The 23961-nt window shown below is 35.2% G+C and overlaps 1 protein-coding gene and 1 long non-coding RNA gene across 51 annotated transcripts in view; one reads left to right on the top strand and one right to left on the bottom strand.

The window, feature by feature from the left end:
- The window catches only part of NRXN1 (neurexin 1), a 1114648-nt gene that overhangs the window by 301420 nt on the left and 789267 nt on the right, over positions 1–23961 (bottom strand). For all 50 annotated transcript variants that reach the window (XM_021088237.2, XM_085019302.1, XM_085019323.1 and 47 more), the window contains one exon: positions 16481–16662. In XM_021088237.2, the coding sequence (XP_020943896.1) occupies positions 16481–16662 (182 nt within the window). The remainder of the gene's footprint in view (positions 1–16480; positions 16663–23961) is intronic.
- LOC146404813 (uncharacterized) overlaps positions 6625–23961 on the top strand; it is a 34942-nt gene continuing 17605 nt past the window's right edge. The window contains exon 1 of the long non-coding RNA XR_014841973.1: positions 6625–6754. This is a non-coding gene — a long non-coding RNA (uncharacterized LOC146404813). The remainder of the gene's footprint in view (positions 6755–23961) is intronic.

Here is a 23961-nt window from a genome sequence, read left to right as displayed (position 1 = left end):
CAAGTTCATTGAATTAGTGTGGACTGTCAAGGCAAAGACAGATTGTGCATAATAGTTATGGAGCCAAGAAAAAGCTAATATCATTAACACTTGAAAAGATCCTGGTTGACAATTATGAAAACACTGCTCAAGGAGATGGTCAGAAAAAACGAACATCTCAAACTACAATTGCTTTGTCTTGTCCAGATAGCCGATAATTGTATTAGAAAAGTCCGTATGATTTGAACCAAGCATTTTTACATTTTAGATTCCAGGCTGCTATCATTCCTTCACCATACAAAACACAACAGAAATCCTTGAAATTTAATAAGATGTATCCGATTTCAACAATCTTTCAACTTTCAATATAGCTGTACAGATCTTTGGTAAAACCCATTTTAAATGGACCATTATCAATTCCACATATTTCTGTGAATCTCAAAATACATTAGCTAGACAGTCATCTTATTTTAGCTTTAGAATGTATATCAGGTGTTTTTTTCTAGACATAGCAATTAAAGGCTTGTAAAATAGCTCATGGAAAGCTCCAAATAACTGATCCTCAGAGAGCAAATCTTGCAACACCAAACAACCCCCATTTCCCTTGGGTATCTCTGCTGACAAGACTTATTGCTAGTTAAGAAAGGCAACTATAGGGTATATACAAATCATCACACTTAAATAACCTGCTTACCACATAACTAATACTGAGAAGCTTGTTACTAGAATTTTCCCACTAATCTGAAGCTACCACATGACCCATATTCCTTGAAGATGATACTCTACCCATTTTGTACTGGGTACACATATTGTATTACGTAGTTATGTGTGGAGTAAATTACCCAATCTTGCCCAGTTATTTTATTTCAGAATCTCACGGGCTTTGTATCTTGAAGCCAAACAACCTGTTGGAAACAAACAGCAGAGAACAGCATCCCTCTTATCTTCTTGCTGCCTAACAAATCAAAACACATGAAATCGGAGATTATTAGAGAAGGTTTTGGGATAAAGAAATAAAATAAAAACTGACTTGTCAAATGGGACTCCCTGCTGCTCAGTACCATGTGTTACCATAGCAAGATGCATCTGTTCTGCTATTAAATATGTTAGTGAATATGATATAGATAGCCACGCATTAGCTAATATTCTTAGTGCCTATCAAACACCTTAGTTACATATTTTAATTTTACCTTTCATTAGTCAAACTCGAGGTAATAGTACCTTAGAAACAAATTTTAAAAGTTCAAAGAAAAACTATCATTTTGGTTCTATGTCACATGTTTAAATTGTACTTATGCATTACTAATAAAAAATTTTGACAAACCCAACCAAAACATTCTCAAATTTTAAACGCGGATCTATCAGCTGTGAATTAGCTCACAGTAGATACCATAAGACTGAAGTAAAAAATCACGTATAGAATCTGAAAAACATAAAGAGCTACATCATCCTTTTTTTCTCTTCTGACATCTCACTTCCTTTCAATTTAATCTCAGGCAATATCAAATGCCACACAACATATGAGCTAGTCCCTTGATGGAATCTGCACTCTTGAGCTTGAGAACTTTGTCCCTTTAATGGGCTATCAAGAGCTAAGACATCCATGCCTTACTAAACGCTTAATAACAGAACACATCTGTTTTTACTCCGTTTGTTATATTAAGATTAACCACAATAATGCTGACAATATTAACACATTTAAAAGCCTGTCACGTTCCACTGCTGTTGCACAATTCCTGAGGACTGCATGATCAAAATAAGAAGTGACTAGGGGCAAAATTAAGACTTATGGGATGTGTAAAAGGTGAAGAACACAAGGCAGACTCCTAAACAAGTTCTGCCTCCCACTGGGACATTAACCTCTTGCCTGCCTGGCTCATCCCAGGAAGCTGTGCAGTTGCCGCTTTCCTAAAAAGAATCCCATGATTTGTGAACGTGTTATCTGGCATCCTCAGCCTATTGCTATTCTGTGAATGCTGTAAGAATATGAAAAAAACAGACTGAAGCTAATGGAGGTTTGGTATCACCTCTAAAGCAGGGTAATTATTAAAATGTAAACACACTCAAATCAAATAGGCCAGAAAGGAAAGTCATTCTATGATGCACAGTGGCTTAAGAAATAATGAGGCCAGTTTGTCTTTATATTACAATGCCCCAGTTTGTGACATCCTTATGTACTTGATAGTGAGAGTGTTCAAGAGTAAAATTTTCTTGAAGGACAGCTCTGCAATAAATATAGTGGTTCTGCTTATAGGAATTTATCTTCCTAAAAATATATATTAATATACGTGAAATATTTTTCAAGAGTAAAAATTTTTAAATACTTGATAATACTAAAAATTCTGAAAATACCCATCATTAGGGAATGGTTTGCTAAAGTTTAGTATATGTATGCAGTAGAATCCTATGAGGCAAATATGAAAAATATATGCTCTAAAGTAGAAAGATGTCCAAAAATACACTAAATGAGAAAAATCAAGGTGCAGAATAGTATTCATCCTATGAAAAGATTTTGTCTTTTTAAAGACTGTTCAAGTGTGTCAGCATATTCACCTATTTACATATGCATATGACAGAAAAGAAGTATATGCATATATGCTTAAAATTGAAGATTAAAATTTTAGACACCACAATAAAAAGGCTGGTCATATTATAGGCAGTTTTTACTATTCTTATCATCATATTTAATATTTTCAATAAGTGCTTTTATGATCTAAGAAAATAAAATTTATTAAAAATATTGTCTTATTCTGGAAAAGTAAATAGAGACAAAAGACAACAGATAAAATTCAACTCCCTCTGAACAGCCTGTCATAAAATATTATTGGCTTTGCCAGACCCAATTCTATGCATCACTAATCTATTGAATCCAGTTTATGTCTAGAAAGAAGAATCCAAAAAAAAAAAAAAAACCTAGTCAATAAAAAAGAGCAGTTAAATAACAGAAATACAGTTTACTGAAGAGAAAGTTCACTGAAAAGCTAGTTAATTATGAAGCTGATGGATGCAGTATGTTCCTCATATAATCATGAACAATATTTATGCTGCAACTTCAAATGCCAAAAAGCACCCCCAGCCACTTCATTTATTCCACACCCTTTACAATAGCCAGTTACAAATAACCAACCAACTACTGGTTGTGAATTAGGCATTAGCAGGGGAGCTAGAATTTACAATTTTTTTCTTTCTACATGTGAAACGTCTCTGCAGTGCCTGTCTTTTAAAGATCAAATGAACTCAGTTCTGATACCTACATGGCAGGTTGTCTGACCTTACTTCACATATAACTGCTAAAATTTCAACCCCATTTCTCTGCTGATGCCCTGTGGGATATGGAGCCCCCAAACCCTTGCTTTTACCGCTAATTAACAATAATGAACAGGATGACATACTTTTCCTTTGAACTCTCCTGTCGGGAAGATGTCCAATCAGCAAGAGCTCTAAGCAATAGACAAATTCCCTTTCTCCCCCCTCATTTACATGCTGAGATACACAGAGACTCTATTCTGCCTTTTGGTTAAAAAAAAAAAAAAAAAAAAAGTAGGTCAAGCTGTCTAGGCTTAATGCATTAAATTTAGAACCTGTAGAAAGGCTGAAAGCTTTCACTCTAGCCAGTTTCCAGAGCATTGTACTTTATTTTTATATTCATCTACAAATATTGCTAATACTCTTGTGATAGTCTTATTTCCACATTAAGACACACTTCAAAAAATAACAATGATACCTATAATTCCACCCATTTTAATATAATTATTAAGCGCTGTGTCATGGCACTCTATTGTAATTTTAGTGCATTGTGTTGAGGGCCACAGAATTTCCAGCTGGGGCCCATATTTAAGGAATTTAATAATACAAAAAATAGTAAAGACTCACTAATTTAGGATTGGTAATTTGGATTGTATGATCATTTGAAAAAGTAGCTGGGCTAGCCTGAAATTTTCCTTTGCACAGAAGAAAAATGGTCCTTTGAAGTCACAATAGTTACTTACGAGCTATGTGTTTTTGGTCAATAATTTTAAAATGTAGTTTGCTTATCTGTAAAATTTAGATAATTCATACCTCAATGAGTTCTTGTGACTATTAAATGAAATATAATTTTATGCAGAGCATTCAGTAGTTGGTCCATACTAAGCATTCAATAGATGCTAAATAGAATTGTTTACCTATTATTCTTATGAAGCCAATGAATGGAGAAAGCCTGATATCAGAGGGAGAGTGTAAACTTATTTAAGATAATTAACTGTTAGACTTCAAACATTTAATATACATTAATTAAATGTGCTTTTTCAAAACTATTTTAATAAATAGAGAATCAATTGCACCTCCATCATTTAAAGAAATGTCAGAGATTGGCACAGTAGGAGAAAAAACAAAAAGAGGATGATCAAATTGCCAGGGTAGTAGAGGTTAATTACCTTCCACAACCCTAATCAATTAGGATTGATTACCATGGGAGGATTTTTTTTCTTTCACTGTCCAGTTGGATTAATCTTTTCTCATCAAGTCAGAATGCAGGGAAATATATCACAGATGTTTAATTATATGTACTCAAAATTATGAAGACAGTAGATAAGAAGCAAACTAAATCTCAGAGAAATGCCTACCTGTCTGAATATTTTAACCTGGGAGTGGGAGCTGGTCAATAGTCTAACATGAGGGAAGTCTTTTCCCTGAGAAAAATACCATGTAGATAATGAGTCTACTTCACAACGGGCCTCTGCATTCTGCCCTCTTCCATGAGCGTGCAAGCCTCCATAGGTTGTAAAAGGGAGCCCGGGAGAGTGGTACATGCTTTCACCATTACCCTTTGGGAGTCTACCTCAGATTGGGCTCCAAGGAGAGAGTTCCTCATGTGAGTTCCTGCACCACAGTGGAAGTTTACCAGCAAGAAGGAAATGTGGCCGCAAGCCAAAAAGGAAGGCCCCATTCACTCACATCTGAATTCCTTCATCAGTAAAAATTAATAATATGTATTCATAAGCACTGCACAAGTGCCTGAAAATACAGAGAAACAAAGATACACTGTACATGGTAGCTGACCTTGATAAGCTCATCATTTAACAGGCTGAAAGAACACATAAAGAAATAACTATGACCATGGTAAGTAATATAATAGAATTAAGAACAAAGTGCTCTGTTAGTACCAAGGAGGACGTGATTAGTTTTTCCTTAGGGGACAAAGGAAGCCTTTACAAATATATGAAATATATGATCCCGGCCTTGAAGATGAATAAAAACTCACCAGACCAGAAAAGAGAGAAGGACAAGCAGGAGTGAGAGGAGGTAGAAATATTTCAAAGAAAGAAATGAGCATGAACAAAGGCACTCTGGAAGTCTATTTTTGCTGACGGTCATGTCATTATTGGTACAAATATTTTTGGAAAATTATGTTTTTTGGCCTTTGAAATTATGCCCCCCCCAAATTTACAAATCAAACTAATTACAAAAGCTAATTAGATAACTATAAAATATTTGATGCAACAAGTCAACCAGGTAACTTTCTCAGTGTTTATTTAACTAGAGAAAATAATTCATGTAGCTGATATCTGGGATGCTCCGTAATTCATGTCATGTGTGGTATGCTAAAATCTGAAGTGGTCTGACTTTACAAGCACTAAATAGACCATGGGCAGAGTTGTGGGGTATAAGCTGATGAAGGACTGTCTCCTGTACTCTTACCTGAACCACACATGGAGGCTCACAGGTTTATTTAGCACATGGACTTGAGGTCACACTGTCTGCATTCATCTCCTAGTTTTGCTGACCAGCTGTGCCACCTGTGCTTCCTTTCCTCATTAACTAAATGAGGATAATGTTCTTTACTTGGGTTTTTATGACTATTAAATAGGATAACAAATGTAAAGTTAGAATAGTTATGAGATTATCAGTTACTTTTATAAACATCACACTTACAAGCGTCTTCATAGAGTTTAAAAACCTTTAATTGTGCTTCTATATCATGAAGGTTTGAAATATCAGCTATGCCTACATTCTGTGGCTAGTGTGCCATGAGAATAAACTTTATCTATTAAATTCTAAGATATTTGAGGTCAAAAGCCTAGTCTCACTTGCCTCTATTCAAAGTGCCTTGAAAAGGAGGGATATATGTTGAATGGATATATTAAAGAGAATGTGTCTGAGTTGGAGTGGGGAGTAGCTGGATAGAGCTGGAAAATAAGCCCAGATACTGCATTCACTGTAGATCCAGCTAAGGAGTTTTGCTTTTTAATTATTTGCAGTAAAAGTCAGTGGTCTCCAAAAGAACAGGTAAGTGGGTGGTTCAACGGAATCTTGACTCAAGGTACCAAACTATAAAGAAGCAACATAATGAATTTGAGATATCCTGGTAGTTAGCTCATTTTTTCATCTTTAACCCTTGTTTAAGGGTAGGTTAAAGATGAAAAACAACCAACCTCTCCTGAAGGAGATCATGCCCTTGACCAGAGCAGCACTGACTTATTTATTTTCCCAGAACATTTTCAGAATGCACACATGTAGTTTAAATTGGCAGAACTTCTAGAACCAAAAGATTATTCAACAAATATTTATTGCTCATTTGCTAAATTCCAGACTCCAGCTGGACTCTGAATACAACACTGCATAAAATAGACAGAAGTCCCCACCCTCTTGACACTTGCTGCTACTCAGCATCACAGTATGCAACATGAATGAAGGATTTGCCATCAGAACTTAAACACTTTAATATGAATCCAAAATTCTGCCTGGTTCACAAAACTGCCACCAAAAACAAAAGAGAGAAGGACCTCCAAAAATGGTAAGCATTTGTGGGTTTTTTGCCAATTCTATTCCAGACAATTGATTTTGCTTTGTCCAGGAGCAGTAAATTACTAAGTGTCTATATATAGTATATATAATTTTGGAAAACAGAAAATCAGTTTCTCCCCATATTCCAAATAAGCACTGGAAAAAAAATTATCAAATATTATAAAGGGACTTCAATTTGATAGCCTGAGCAGGAAGTTGTATGTCATCCCTGACCAGCCTTGTTAGCAGGTGAGGAGCTGAGACAGTCTTGCAGAGCAAAGAGGGAAGAGGGAGAGTTACAGGTTGAGTGTCAGGCTCTGTGTCTCGCCCTCCCTGCTTCTGTTGACTCAGGAGCCAATTATTGCCACAGGTGGCTAAATATTATCAGACAGGCATGTCTTGAACTGAAGATGATGAGAGACCTACTGCCATGCAACATTTGAAACTGGGAGCTGAAATAACCAAGTTTTTATTTCACAATGGTTCTGGTGGCAATGCAGAGATGCATTAGAAAGGAGAAGAACCTTGTGAGCAGAAAGATTGGTGAGAAGGCTACTGTGACAGTTCAAGAGGGCATTCACTTAAGGCAATAATGATGGGAGTAAAGAAGGCAGATAAATTCTAAAATTCTGTTAAGCAGTTGCAATGTGGCCAATGGAATTGAGGAACTGAATTTTAAAATGTATTTAATTGTAATTATATATAAATTTAAAACTGATAGTTGACTCAATCATGGAAAATTTAAGCATGCTTGCAATAATTCATGTATGCCAATCTATGTTTACAATGGGAAATTTTAGGAAATATATAGTATTTCTAAGGCAATTTTAGATTCTGTATTGAGAGGCACTATAAATGTAAAATACACATTAGATATCAAAACAAGAGAAAATAATGTAAAACAGAGTATAATTTATATTGATTATATATTAAAATATACTTTGGATATATTGAGTTAAATAAAATATATCAAAAGCTAATTACATCTGATTATTTTTTTTCTTTTTTAATGTGACGACAGAGAATTCAAAGTTACATATATGGCTCACATTATATTTCTCTTGGATAATACTACAGAGAGAATTCCTGGAATTTGGTGAGAAACAGATTAGGTCATAAAAGCAAGCACAGAAACGATGTCAAGGTTTTCATCTGTAATCGTGTAGTTGGTCATGCAGCTGGGAGATGATGAATTCAGCTTTTAATGAGGTGCCTGTGAGATGTCCAAGTGGAGATGCTGCATGAGTCCTTGGACATGCTAGTATGGTGAGCAGAGGGGAAGTCAGGACTGGAGATGTGTATCTGGGAGTAAGCAGTATGCATCTGCTAGCTAAAATTTAGAGTAGAATTTCAGGAATAGTCACATTAATTTTTTTCTTAGATCGAAAAGCCTTAATAACCTATTAAATTTTGATTTTTTTACCAAAGTGTGTTTTGGTCTGTCAGTCTTCTATGTCTACTCTTTGTCAGGCAGGATTCAGGAGGAAGTTTCTCTTGACAGGAGAAGCCCACCATGAAAGTGTCTCCTGAGAAGCCTGAGGAGTATGTTCTTTCTGAGCTGAGCTTTGTTGACAGAGAGGTTAAAAATCTCATCCAGCTGGTGTCCAGGGGAGCAGAAGCTTCCTCTGTCTTGTGATCTGAGAACCTTCAGGTCTAGCACACTACCTTCTTTTTTTTTTTGGCTTTTTCGCGCTGCAACATCCGCAGCATATGGAAGTTCCCAGGCTAGGGGTCAAATCAGAGCTGCAGCTGCCAGCCACAGCCATAGGAACACCAGACCTGACCCACATCTGCAACCTACACCACAGCTCACAGCAATATAGATCCTTAACCAACTGAGCAAGGCCAGGGACTGATCCCACATCCTCATGGATACTGGTCAAGTTCATTACCACTGGGCCACATCAGGAACTCCATACTACCTGCTAAAATAAGCTCCTAAAGATGACACATCTGCCTTTCACAGCTGTGAAAATGCTTATGTTTTCATCAAAAGAATTTCCTCAGGCCCAGTGAAAATTAGTTCTCTGCTCCTGACTAGAAATGTGGATTATTTATGCCTACTATTAACTTGAGTGGACCTGAGTATATTCACTTAAGTCATATCCCTCCTTTGTTGAAATGAACTGCCTATGTCTGAAGTGGCCCAACATCAGCTTTAATAGGACTCCAATGTCATAGTGGCACCTCCATCTCATTTCCTGGTCTTTGGCTGACATGTTTGCTATGCTGTTTGAATTTTTAGGTTTTTTTTTTTTTGTCTTTTGTTGTTGTTGTTGTTGTTGTTGCTATTTCTTGGGCCACTCAAGCGGCATATGGAGGTTCCCAGGCTAGGGGTTGAATCGGAGCTGCAGCCACCTGCCTACGCCAGAGCCACAGCAACGCGGGATCCAAGCCGCGTCTGCAACCTACACCACAGCTCACAGCAACGCCGGATCCTTAACCCACTGAGCAAGGGCAGGGATCGAACCCGCAACCTCATGGTTCCTAGTCGGATTCGTTAACCACTGCGCCACGACGGGAACTCCTGTTTGAATTTTTAAACTACTACTCTCATGCATTTTGTTTATGGCTTTCAACAGGGTTTGTTTTTTTGTTTTTTGTTTTTTTGCAATAAAAGGAGTATGTGATTGAGTCTTTATTCAGTATTCATTCCCCAAACTAGTTCATAGCCGTCAAGCAATGTCTTCACTCTTTTTCCATTGATCTATATTGTGTTTAGACATCAGCAAAGCCATCATCCTTAATCTTTTTTTTTTTTTTTTTTTTTTTGTCTTTTTGCTATTTCTTGGGCCGCTCCCGCGGCATATGGAGGTTCCCAGGCTAGGGGTCCAATTGGAGCTGTAGCCACCGGCCTACGCTAGAGCCACAGCGTCGCGGGATCCGAGCCGAGTCTGCAACCTACACCACAGCTCATGGCAATGCTGGATCCTTAACCCACTGAGCGAGGGCAGGGACCGAACCATAACCTCATGGTTCCTAGTCAGATTCATTAACCACTGTGCCATGACGGGAACTCCAATCATCCTTAATCTTAAAGCCGGCATATGCTTTCATTGTTGCTCACCATTTCCTCCTAAGACATGGAGACTCTATCTTGATCATAAGAATGAATATATCAGATATCAGATGTGTTCTGAGCATGGGAGAGCTTAACCATGTTTGCTCCTGGAAATCTCTTAATACCCTAGCTCAGGTGCTCCTGAATTTCTGAGCCTGTATAAGATTATAAATGTTTGTTGTTTAAAGTTGTTAAATTGTGGGGAGATTTGTTACACAGATATAGGTAGCTAATACATTACGAACTGCATTATAAGTGATCAATAATGATGTACTAAATGGGTCAAGTGCATGTTTCTTCAGGTAAGCTTTTGAAAAACAGTAGTTAGAGATGAAATGGAGGTGTGGTCAGTTGTCAGAAAGGATTCAACAAGAGGTTTCTTATTCTGGCAGCTTATCAGAAGAAAAAAGTTTTTGCTAAGGCAATTTATCACTGGCTAAGGTAGAATGGCTTTGAAGACATTCTGAAAAATAGCTTGGAGTCCAACACAAAACAACCAAGAAGAATGGGGATCATAGAGTGGAGAAGATTCTATATCCAAGATTTTCTCTACCTAGGTAATGCCCTGGCCATTGTTTCAGCAGTTCCTCCAAAGTGATTCCTGAGCCCTGAACTTCTTCTAGCTAAGGAGGCTGCAATGTCTCCGGCCCAACCCTGAAAACTCCCAACATTAGGAAAAGAAGATGCCTGAGCAGAATCTAGATAGTGAGAAAAAATGAGGAGGAATTTTATGGGCAGATTAAGAAATAGAGAAATGACAATAAGAAGGTCATTTTTAAAAAATTAGATTAATAAATTTCACTGGAGTGGAAAGATAAGAATAGAATCATGGGAATATGGGCCTGATAAAGGAAATTAAGATCAGAGTTTTCAAGACATTAAATGTTAGTCACAGAATGTGCCTTTCACCTGTACATAATTGGAAAGCATCAATGTGCTTTAAAAGAGGAATAACAGAGAATAATCTAAGAAGCATTTTAGCAAATTAACCTGTTTATAAAATGATTGGAAAGCATTCAGAAAAGAAACAGGAAAATGACTGAGAAGCTATGGCAGATATTTAGGCATATAAGTGATAAGTACATGAAATAAGAAGATACAGATAAAAATAGTTGTTTTGGTTCTTTTTATTGAATTTCACAGCAATAGAATTCCAAAGGAGGGAATGATTCTAGAAATCTAGAAACCAAATTCAGAGATTTACCGATGCTTAAAGGTGACAACCAATAGATTAGAAAATGAGGAAATGAATTTAACTTCCAAGGGGAAAGGATGAAGGGAGGAGTTTGTATTAATTCACTTTTGACCCCATTTCTCCCCAAGACAAACTGTTTCAAGAAATCTGGACAGCACTTAAGCCAACAGAAATGTGAGCATCATTTCTCTCATATTCTTCTTGATAGCATTCATTCTTCATACCTTAGATGCTTGGACAAGAATTTTACAACACATGGTTAAAAAGACATTATTTTAGCCTTTCTTTTAAATTCTAGTCAAATAGGCCACTTGTTCTCTAATTCATGTAACAGCCAGGAAAACAGAACCAAATAAAATATCTACTGTGTATGATTTACAGGCTTTAATTTAAATATTACATGGCAAAGTAAAATTCTCAAAACAGGTGCATCTGTTGGCAAAAAAGAGTATTTCAGAGGAAACACAGTTTAAATTCTAAAAAAGCTTATGAGAGAACAATTGGGTTTTATATTGTTGATATAGGAATCTTATGCCCATGTATAAGCACTGGCTTTAAAAAGATTTTTAAAATTTAATCTCCGTAGAGCATAAGATAAGCAGTGTAAAATGTAGAGCAGCCAAGAATGATAAGGAAGACTTGACACATCAACAATATTGATAAGTTATTTTGAGACATGTAATATTTACTATAAATAGACTATGCTCCTACTCCACACTAAAATTGCTGATCAAAAGGTGTATTTCTAAATCAAAATCAATTAAGAGCTTGGTTTCAAAAATAAGGCTTCCGGCCCAGCAAAGTACAAAGGAAAAACACTTAAGGCAAATATATACAACAATTCACTAATCAAATTTGCAATGCTCTTTCATGCTCCCAAGATGAAAGAATTTCAAAAACTTGCCACTCATCCTCTCCTCCACCCTCCACACATTTTCTCTGGTCAAAATCAATGCACATGTTAATACTCATGGCAGTGAGTGAGCACACATTTGCAGTGCTTTCTCCTCTAAGACAGAAAGGTTAAGTAATCTCTAGTTAACGTTACCAGAATGATAAGTAAGAGATGTTTCCTCTAGGAACAATACTGGTAAAACTTCTAGATGTATCTCATAAATCATGATACAATTGAATTTAAATTTTTGTTTATTGCTTCTAAGAAATTATTTTATTCAATATTGATTAAATAATCGTCAGCATTACTAAATCCTATCATTTGTCCACATTCTTACGACTATTGGGCAGATAAGAAAGTAAAAACTGCAAAGGGGAAAAATAGAGATAACCAAGAAGCACTAGTCACTGGCCAAAGTATTTTTACTATAAATAATCTAAGCTACCTTGTAACCAAGATTCCATCTGGGTTTTTCACTCATTTATCCAAATAATTTATTCAGATAAGTGCTAAGTGGTGAACTCATTTATTTTGGTATCCACAGAGCCTTCAACATAGGCTTGGGCCATGTTAGTTGCTTAGGAAATATTTCTGGATAGGCTCTTAGCATGACATAAATGATAAAAAGTCACATGTCTATATTACATTATTTTTCTTATTAGTCATTACTGTAAATTACATTCTATGTTATTGGAAAGTTAATCCTCATTTGAAAATAATGGGCAGGTATGAAATGATAGAACAATTCATGATAAAAGCAAATCACAATAAATGAGGTAATTATTAAGGAAAGATAACCATTCATCCTAAGGAAAGATAATCATTCATCTGACAAAAACTCTCACCATAGACTTCTTTAAACAACCAACAACCATAATCAACTCTTAGCTGAAGATTTGGAAAACAACTTTAATAAAAATAAATAATTTTTCAATAATAGAGCCAGGATTTATTTAGTGCTACACTTTTCTATGTGGTGAACAAGAAGGTAGACGGCTTTCTTCAGAGGTATATAGAAACTAAATTGCATGTGACTTCATTTGGACTACTGAAAATTCGACAGTCTTATTTAACCTAAGTCATACTATTTTCAATATATGGAATTAATTAATTATTTTACTATTTCAGAAATCATTTCTGAACCTATGTATTCTAGGCGCTATGTTAATGAACTGCTCCTCACTTGAAGTATTTATCTTCCCCACATCCCCTCCTAAAACCTTTATGAATTTCAATAACAGCATCATATGGCTTTGAGGTCCACAATAGTAGTATTAATATTAATATGGCAAAACACATCCATTTGTAAAAACTAGGCTACCTGAGCCCCAAATCATTTTATCCCAAGATGTTATATTTTTAAGAATTAATTAAAATTTAAATATGATTGTATTTTTAAGTAGAGTCAAACATGATCCTTTCAGGGAAAATAGGATAATAAATAATGTCAAATATTCACATTGTTATTGAAATTATATGCCAATCAGATTTTAAAAGTTATCTAATTGTAATGGCATTATACAATTCAGCAAGACTGTAGCACCTTTTAATGTGTGCAATCAACTCTTCAGCTTATTGATTAATTCCATTAATTAATGGTATAAATATGATGTTTAAATAATATCAGTGTATAGTTTATACTTGACTAACTTTGAAGGTTTACAGAAATTTTCTTGGAAGTTTAATGGATAACCAAAATTTCTAACTTTTATAGATTAAACATATCTGTAATATCATCAGGTGTATTTTTAAGTTGGTTATATTTATAGACAAAAATCAAACAATAGTAATTATTTTTCTCTAAATGTGTTTTCCTTTTATATTTCCAATTATGAAAAAAGGTAGAAAAAATGACTTAGGAGAAATCAAGAGAGACTCAAAGGTATGAAAGTCATTTGATAAAATAGGCTTTGAGTATTCCCAAATCTAAGTATCATTATTAAGAATACTTGTATCAGATGTGGACATCAGCTTTGGCTCCCATCTATTTCCTCTTCCTTCCTTCCTCCCTTCCTCCCTCCCTTTCTCTCTCTTTTCTTTTTAAATATTCAGCTCCTCTTTTTCTTCCCCTTCTGAGTACCCAACATTTTGGGAAAGAGTTAGAGGTAAACATCAGAAGGAAAAAAAAAAAACACTGGCTTTTGTTTATATATTGAAAACATGGAAAGAAGAGACTTGTCTCCATTTAAGCACTGCTGACTGATCATTGCTTGTAGCCAATGAGAGAAAAAAAAGGGGAGATCAAAAGTTTTAGCTGACCCAGTTTGGACCAAGACTGAGTCCTAGTAGTAGATATAGGAGTGAGTAGGACTGACTACCGATAGTGTTTGCTAAGCCCGGAGGACAAATGTTCATTTTCAATTTCCTAGTCAAGGACAGGCTAGGATCAAGGGAGAGTTTGAAGATAGCAAATCCAAGAGAAGAGGTGTGTACAGACAAATGCTGAATCCAAAGTAAATGGCCAGGTAAGATCAAGAGAGCAGATTCATAAAGAAGATAGGCCTCACAGAACAGCTATCAGAGATCAGGGCCAGTAAAGAAGCTTTGAAAGGTACTGGGTTGGTATGGATACCTAAAAAGTCAATCCTTTACATATGAAAGGACTGTAAGGCCACAGTTCATCAGAATTGGAAAGGAATACCCATTCCAGTAGTCTAAAACCCTTTGATCACATAACAAATGACAGTGCTTTGAGTAATTCAGTAACATGGCAACTTATGATTTGAGAGTGATTGTTGCAGAACCTTTTCTCAGGGTAAATGTCTAATTGCTTATAGATCAATAAGTAATTTGAGGCGAGAAAGCTCTTGTTTTCTTATTTATTTATTTAAAGTAGCAAGGTTCTTAAATCAGAATTGACCAAATACATCTAGAAAGTTGGGATTACTCTAAACAACCAGATTCCTTACTGAGTTATCTCAATTGATCACTTATTTATTATGCCATAAAAATCCAGATGCCTTCAATTTTTATTGTTAGATATTTGCTGAAAGGCAGCTGCAATTACTTTCCAAGGGTTCCCATTTTGACAACTGCACTTTGAATTGAAAATGTGTAATAATTCAATAATGGATGTGCTGAGGGTTTCTTTTTTTTCCCCAAGATTGGCAGTAAATTCAGCTCTTGTGGTCAGTTGTAAATCCCTACTCAGCTTATTGGAAATTCTAGAAGTCTAATGGAAAAAAGATAAAGAAAATAAGAGAATAAAACGTTAAGAATTAAGAACCTACAAGTGTGTGATAATGTATTTTGGTGTTTGGTGGTTTTCCTAATTATCTTAGGAGGAGAGCCTGAAGGCCAGTTTCTAACAGGAAGGAACATGTTGACCTAATCAAATGTCTTCTGAGGCATGGGTATAGGTAAAGGGAAAACTTGCAGGGTTAGGCAAAAGCAAAACAGAACAAACTTAAAGGATCACATGAGGCAGAAGAGATAAATTATACTTCAAGAATAGAAAGGGGGGATGAAGAAATGTACATGCAGAGATTTTTGACCAAGAACTGTGCTGATAAGAACCCTTCAGAATTTGGGGGTGGTGCTGGGGGAGGTTTGTTTCTTTTTGGCTGTGTCTGCAGCACATGGAAGTTCCCAGGCCAGGGATTGAACCCATGCCACAGCAGCGACCCTAGCCATTGCAGTGACAGTGCCAGATCGTTAATTTACTGTGTCACAAGGGAACTCTCCTTTAGAGTTTTTGAATATATGACATTTTCCTATGGTTGTTATTTTGGTATATCAGTCAAATATTAATAACTCTTGGCAATAAAAGCCTCTGTGTGATTCTTTGCAAATACTGTGAGAAAATGAGGAGATAAAGAGGTGCAACCATACAAATTAGTAACTCTTTAATGCAGAGACAAAAGGAAGAGTATCCAAGCTATAGTCGACTGTCATGGCATATTTAAAAGGTAAAGAAAGTTTTTCATTCATAAACTATTATTTGTTATTTACTCTGCACTAAATTCTTGTGGGAGGCTTAGAGCTTAGAAGTAAAGGCATTGTCCCAGGAAATAAATGGCAAAAGTCCATTGTATTTTCTTAATTCACATTTTCAAAATGAATACAAGATGGCATTGAAATGATCTTTTTGCCTTTTTCTTTCATATCCTAAAATATCTTTAAAGATTCCTTTTTCCTGTTCATTGCATGTAAATTTGGACAATTCCTTTCCTGGGTGGGAAAAGAAGTAAGGACATTGGGTCCAAATCTTTTGATGTCACCATATTATATATAACCTCCTGCTTCCAGCCAGATGAAATGCTATCTACTGGACAATAACTCTTTAAATTAATTTGGCAAGTTGGCTTAGAGTCACTAAAACACACCAAAAATAATTCTTTTTGAACAGAGAACTGAGAGGAATTCACATTTAAAAAGAAAAAATATATATATTGTTCAGAACATTTTTAACAACAGTAAAAGCTATGTGGTCTTATTACCTCTGGAGTATATTTATATTTTCTGTAACAAAGTACTGATTTCTTGGGGAGGGAAACATCCAAAAGGCAGAATTTTAAGTTATTTACCAAAAAAAAATAAATAACAGTAAAAACTAAAAGCTGAATCTTATTTTAAGAGTACTTACTATATGCAGCTCTAGGTAGTCACCCAGGCCAGAAGAACTGTCCACTCGCACCAATACAGCTTCTTTCTGAACAGTGCTAAACCCTATAGCCAGTCTGTCTGCTCGTGTACTTGGTCGGTCATTAGGAGGCCACTTATACGTGATTTGTCCACCACCTTTGCTAAAGATATACGTTGTTCCAGCTGGAAAACAAACACCAAAACCCATTAGTTTAAATACACCAAGTACACACTGTCCCATGTTTGTTATTTTGACATATCTGTAAAGTATTCAATTTACAACATGGCAAAAATAAATAACAACAATAAAAACAAACAAACAAAAAAAAACCTATAGCAAAGCAAACAATAGATTTTAATCAAACATGCTCAAGAAAGAGAACAGAGGTTTTTTTTTAAGAAATATCAAGGAAGCTCAGATTTTTAATATACTCATTAAATATACCAGCAGGTGTTTCAGAACAAATAGGAGATTACTGCTCTTTCTATTGAGTTGGACAAGCACGGAATGTAATGGGGGTTTTATTTTTTCCTGCCAGTTTTAAAAGAATAGTTTAGTAGGAAACATTGACTCTGGATGCTTCAAAAAGGACTAGAAACATATATCAACTTGTTTTTGAAACAAGAGCTGCATGTAGATGTGTCAGGGTCATACAGCACAGCGAAGCAAATCGCAAGAAGTATGCTACGAATCAACTTTTATGGGGAAAGGGTCTATTCACATATGACAGATGATAAGTAATGGATGAACAGCTATAAAACCCAGTAGTCATGTCAAGAAAATACAGATAATAGAAGTCAGGTCTTATTTAACAAGCCACATCTAGTAGCTGTCAAACCATCCAGCTCCACAAAAAGACCCATTTTTTTCCCCCAAAGTGAATACTAGTCTTATAGCAATAAAAATAATACCATAGTGGGATTTGGTAAGTGTTCAAATTTTACTTTATGGTGATGATGTCAGTAGATTATCCGTCTTACTTTAAAAAGAGTTTTGTTTCAAACAAGTTTTCTAAGCATGTGATATATTAGAGTTCTATTACATCGCACCACTGACATTTCATTTAATGCAATACAATGAATGAGTCAGACTATTTGGAAGAGACAAGCAAAAATACATACACACACACACACATACATAATATATATACACACATACATATATATACACACACACATACATAATATATATACACACATACATATATATACACACACACACATACATAATATATATACACACACACACACATATATATACATATGAACAAATCTTCCTTCCCACTAAAAGGGACCACAGAAATACTTATTTAGTTATTCCAGCAATATTCCTTAAGGTACAATATATAGAAGGGAGTATAGCCTTCCAGTAACAAAGGATGCCAATACATATTTCTTGTGTATCTACTATATTTCAAACACAGTTAAGTCACAAAGCATCTTGAGTATATGAAAACATAGCTTCTACAAAGAATAAGGCGTATAAGTAAAGCTGAGTGTACAGCTTTATATTTTCAATATTCTACACATTAAATTTCTATGATTACCAAATTTACCAATTAAATGAGGTTGACTTAAAATCACATTTATGTATATTTAATTAATAGCTAGTGATGTCAATTTTTTCTCTTTTTGTATTCTGGGGCCAATTATTCTTTGCATTCTGTCTGAGATGTTTCCACAGGCCCTTGAGAAACTCCAAAGACCTCTGCAAGACACTTGAAGTGCCTGATTATTTAAAAAGGCCTTGGTTTGTAGATCTGACCCAAGAAACATGTCAGGATAATATTGATATAAAGGTGATAAAACAGAATCTTATTAAAATGCAATGGTAGGGAGGCTATTACTTTTCTTGAATACTAATGCCTGTAAGCAGTTTCTCTCTCTTATGTGGTATATATATATTTGTGTAACAAATTCTAGAGCCTTCCAGTATCATTTATGTTTTATATCATCAGAAGTTTTTCATCACAATATTAACAAGCAAGCACTATTTGATAAATATTCTTTTGCTTGATGATTTTTACAGATGATTAGTATTAAATGTTTCAGAAAAGCCTACATTGATTTAAAAAAACAGGACAAGAACATAGAAAAAGAAAGATTTCTTTAAAGGAGGATGTGGTGGTGACTTCTTAGTGCTGGTACTTGACTGATTTTATTATTCTCTTTTTATTTAACTTTGTTCTCTAATGACTAGGTATCTCATGTGAATTAAGAAAAATATTCAAAGCTAGAGATGCTACTTAACAATATAAAATAAATCTAAGAATTCAGATATTTTCCAGAATCATCAGAGTGATAAAAGGTGGTATTATAAAACATCAGACATTACATGATAATTTTTAATATCAAAAATCACTTTCACAACATTTTTTAAAATTTCTTCTCTACTTCTATATGGAAAGTAGGGCAAGAATTACTCTCATGCCACATTTGAGGGAATTTAGTTATAAGGATTGACTTAAACAAAGTTGCAAGCTTAGTAGAGCTGGTAGGAAATCTAGTATCCAGATTCTACTCCTTGTTGGGTGTTTTTTTTTTTTTTTTTTTTTTTTTTTTTTTTACAGAAATGTTTCTGTTATCATAACAAGACAGACAAGAAAAAGTTAATTGGATCTGTCAGTCTGAATTTATCAAGGCCAACTGTTATCATATTCGAATGTCTCATATCCATAAAGTGACATTTGCACCTCATGATCACATACTGTCCTTTCACCTCACAATGCTTTTTAAAAAAGAAAAAATAACATGTAAATGTGAAATGACAGAACATTTAATATATGTAGATTAACATTTGGTTTTGGGTACACTTCCCAAACTTGTGGAACTAGGAAGGTTTCTAGTTGCTCGGCTATAGAACTTGAGGATAATAATGTAAAGGTTTATATTTTCAGTAAGACAAACGTCATAATACAAATATCACTTCTCAAGATTTGATTTCATCTCATATTTCAACCTTTTCCAATAATTGTAAAGACTTGGCAACTAGCATGCCAGTAGCAACTCTGCATTCCTTATAGTGACTTTCCAATTCTTTGGGTTTCCCAGCAAAAACAAGTACACTACTGTGTACCAAACAATGGAATTATTCCTAGTGTTCTTTTTCTTCAGATGTACCCAGAAATCAGCCTCTCCTCTTTTTTCTTCTATATGGACAATAAGCAATAAATTTGATGTCCAACTTTCACACAGCTCTCTTCTACTTATCTCTGTAAGCATCTTTGCTCTTTAAAAAGTCACTTTGCATCAAACTCAAAAAAAATCTATTTCTTAAACCCTTTCTTCCATCAAAATAGAAAATTATAATATACTCTTTTTGATGATCTTAAAAAATATGAGGATACATCCACAATAAAATATAGTGGATCAGGTGACTAAAATGTCAAAAGCTACTTCATTTAACATGCATCTTTCTGGGAGTTCCCATCGTGGCGCAGTGGTTAACGAATCCGACTAGGAACCATGAGGTTGCGGGTTCGGTCCCTGCCCTTGCTCAGTGGGTTAACGATCCGGCGTTGCCGTGAGCTGTGGTGTAGGTTGCAGACGCGGCTCAGATCCCACGTTGCTGTGGCTCTGGCCTAGGCCAGTGGCTGTGGCTCCGATTCGACCCCTAGCCTGGGAACCTCCATAGGCCGCGGGAGCGGCCCAAAGAAATAGCAAAAAAAGACCAAAAAAAAAAAAAAAATGCATCTTTCTGAACCAAGGATATGATGTACTTACTGAGGCAATCAGACAGACCTGGGTTCAAATTCCAACTCTATTAATTTACTAGCTACATGACATTAACCACACTATTTATTCTAACTCTTGTGCTTCCTACTCTTGAGGACACTAACACTGTCTACATCATAGAGCTTCTCTCAGGATTAAATGAGATATTTCACAGTAATATCTTGGTCCAATTCCTGGCATATGGCAAGTGTCCAATACATCTTAAAGAGAAGAGATGATGATGATAATGAGTGTGTGTTAACAACATAAAATAACTAACAATGTAATACCACTGTTTATTTTAATATAAGAGGCTTTAGAAAAATTTGATTCATTTAAATTTGTGTTCAAACCAAATGCCTTTAAAGAAATGTCTTTCCTATATCCTAATTTTTATTAATCTTTTCAGTATTTCATTCCTTGAATTAGCACAGTTGTCATGATTTACATCCACTAATAGTTGACAATAGAAAAGGATATTAAAATGTAACACGTGGAAGGTTTCAAGAGAAAAGGAATATCAGTTCATCACAATAGAACATCTAGCATGGTAAGACTTATAGCATGATACAAAAAATTCACTTTGTTAAATAAAGGGGTAAGTCAACACAAAATGAACTGTTATCTAGCTTCATTTTTTAAAGTTTATTTTTATAGAAACATGTTTTACTTTACTATAAAGTGAATTCAATGTGCAGCAACAATGCATGTTAATCACAGTTCCAAGTATTTTCTCAACACAGAGAGGAATGTGGAAGAATGTGGTACCTTTATTATTTATGCATGTTTCTATACAGCCAGCACTAACACATCAGTGCCGTGACTACTAATGGATTTACTGCAAATTAACCTTGACATCCATCACATCACTAAATGTATGGATGACTCAAATTTAAAGTGGTTTCTAGCAATCTTCACATTTAAGTTGTGCGGCAAGTCTAAATCAGTCACTCCAAATTCATTAACAAAGCTGGCTTCATCAGATGCAAATTTAGCAGCATCAACATAATTTACACTGCAATAAATGTTTGTAAAAATTATCCATGGGGTCTTATTTCTAATGTTTGAACTGCCAGTGATGTTACAATAAAAATATTTTTTTCCATTTTTATACAACATCTATTTACATAAAGGTCTCTCTCTCCTCCTTCTTTTTCTTTTCTTTTTCTTTTTTTTTTTTTTTAGGGCTGCACCCAGGGCATATGTAGGTTCCCAGGTAAGGGGTCTAATTGGCCTACACCACAGCTCACCGCAACACCAGATCCTTAATCCACTGAGTGGGGCCGGGGGTCGAAACCACGACCTCATGGTTCCTAGTCAGATTCGCTTCAGCTGCACCACAACGGGAACTCCCCCTCCTTCCTTTTCTTGCCAACTGTCTCCTTTCTAAATGTGCCCACTTCAGCCTCACTTGTTTATGCAAAAGCTAATATATTCTCTCAAATGGGCTGAAACTTTCTGAAAAAGAAAACCAATCAGCATGTAGAGGTCTGCTAGATTATTGGTTGCTTTGATCCTTGGTACATGAATAGTAATATAATTAACTTCTGAATAGATTAGCTTCTAACTCGTAACATACATATACAAATAAAAGGTCCTTTTCTGAAACCCTACAATCCTACAAATGTCATCATGGAACCAACATGAAACATTCAGGCCATTATGATTCTATTAAACGTAACAGGGATATAACACTTTTTCCAGTGAAACTTCGCCAGGGAGTCAGATGGAAATTAAAAGTAAAACATTTATAAATACGGAGAGATTTTATTCCTCCTACAACCTTGTCAAGAAGCTGTTGTTAAATTTAAATTTCCTGAATAATTTCTACCTATAGAAATACTTTTCGAAGTTCATAAAAAGCAAAAACAGTAAGAAGTCCACCTTGTATGAAGAAGTTTTAGACCACAGTAACATTTCTAAAAGAGTAAAGCATAAATAAATAAATCTCAACAATCTTATCTGCACACTAAAACAAGAGTTCATTGTCTGTATTACTGTAAATTTTTTGTAAGTTCACAAAGAGTTATTTCATGAGCACTATAGTTTCCTAATTCCTAAAATTTCATACAAGAGCACTAAAAACTCAGGAAATGTGGGCATTTTATTAGGAGAGATGAATGGAATCAGACTAACAGGCGTTCCTACCTACAATATGTAGTAGATTCTAAACTGAAAAAGGAATAACACCAATTACCAATTCTGAGAACAAGAGACAGCCTTCAAGCAAAGATGCAGCTAAGGGTAAAAACATGCTGGGAAAGAAAGGAAAATTAAGATTACATATCCCAGTTTGAGACTCCGGATAAAAGATGCAGACTTAGTAGAATTAACAAGTGCATTACAACTAGCTAAAGAGATTAGAACATGAGACAGTTTTTAACCTATACACCTTTGAGAAAGAGGGCAGGTAGGGCCTCGATAAAAGAAACAGAAACTTGGCAAGAAACACGGCTTTAGCATTGAAATGCCTTAGATACCAGCCCCATAATCTCAAATCAGACCAAGAGAAAAAGTCAGAGGAGTTTAGGTAATTCCCAAAAGAGAGAAAGTCAAGAAAAGTTTAGATAATCCCCAAATAGCAAAAGCCTTAAGAAAGTCAAGATAGAAGGAACACTGGGAGGTTCTTCATATATGGCATGATGTATGTATCATCAGAACCTCAGACTCGAGAATTAAGGAAATTTATTGAATTAAAAAAAAATTTGTCGAATATTTATTCAATTGAATGCAAACTGACAAAAATGGGAGAAGTCAAATTTATGAGCACCCTGTTTACATGCACTGGAATTTCCTGAGAGTGACTTTGTAGAGTCATTGTGCATACACTGCTCCATAAAAAACCATCCTGAATTTGGTTCGAGTTCCCTTCACAAAGATTCTTGAACCCCATGCAAATCAGATGTAAGAATCTCAGGGTCCATGGGGACTTAACTGTGCATTAAAAATTAAGGTCTCCCAGACTTTCAGTTGGATCAAACAAGCCTGAACCACTCAGACTCCACAATAGACCCAGCAGTCACAAAAGCAAAGGAATGGTGCCACTAAGCCAGCACATGTGAGATTCAGCTCTCTCTGAGGCAAAATATCATTTTAAAAGGAAAAAAAAGGTGTTTGCTTATTCAATAAGAAATTTTAATCAAAATAAAGCTCAAGAAAAGGCAACTGCAAAAAGCTATTATGATTCCTACAAAGTCAAGGGGTAGGACCTGTGTGTTAAGGATAAATATCAGACAACATTGTTTATGAGAGCTAGCATATGAAAGGTATTCAGCCATGTTACCATCCATTTTGGATTTGTAAAAAAATCTTTGAAAAGATAACAATGTTAAAGGTGCTGATTAATGGTAACCACAAAAAAGAGAAAAATGATAAAAAAGAACAGTTATATTTATATATTTTCAGATAAAAGTCACATAAGGGGTTGAATATTTTGAGATAATTTTCTGTGAATACTTAAGTAAATCTATGCAACAAGTAATATTTTAGTTAGCAGTTTCTTTGCAATATACTTTCTTTTAAAAGCTACTCATTTCCCTTCTAAATGTGTTATTTAGAAAATACTCCCTCCAGGAACAATTGAGTTCAGTAGTTGGAGCTGCCCAGCAAGACAAGCTTGTTCAGAGATCAAATTCCAAGTCTTGGAATCTTTCAAAAGGCTCCTGTATCCTAAAGTTATCTGCCTGAGAAGAAAAGCAAGTAAGTGGTAGACCTTCTGCCAATCAGATTAGAAAAAAATTCATAAAGATAGCAAAATGATCTAGAGTT

This window comes from Sus scrofa, chromosome 3 (assembly GCF_054392235.1).
Source record: "Sus scrofa isolate SSC_HxYL_T2T_F1_AM1 chromosome 3, Sscrofa_HxYL_maternal_Yorkshire_Landrace_v2.0, whole genome shotgun sequence".
NCBI lineage: Eukaryota > Metazoa > Chordata > Mammalia > Artiodactyla > Suidae > Sus > Sus scrofa.
The sequence above is the reverse complement of the archived record's forward strand: the minus strand, read 5'-3'. Positions and strand labels throughout refer to the sequence as shown.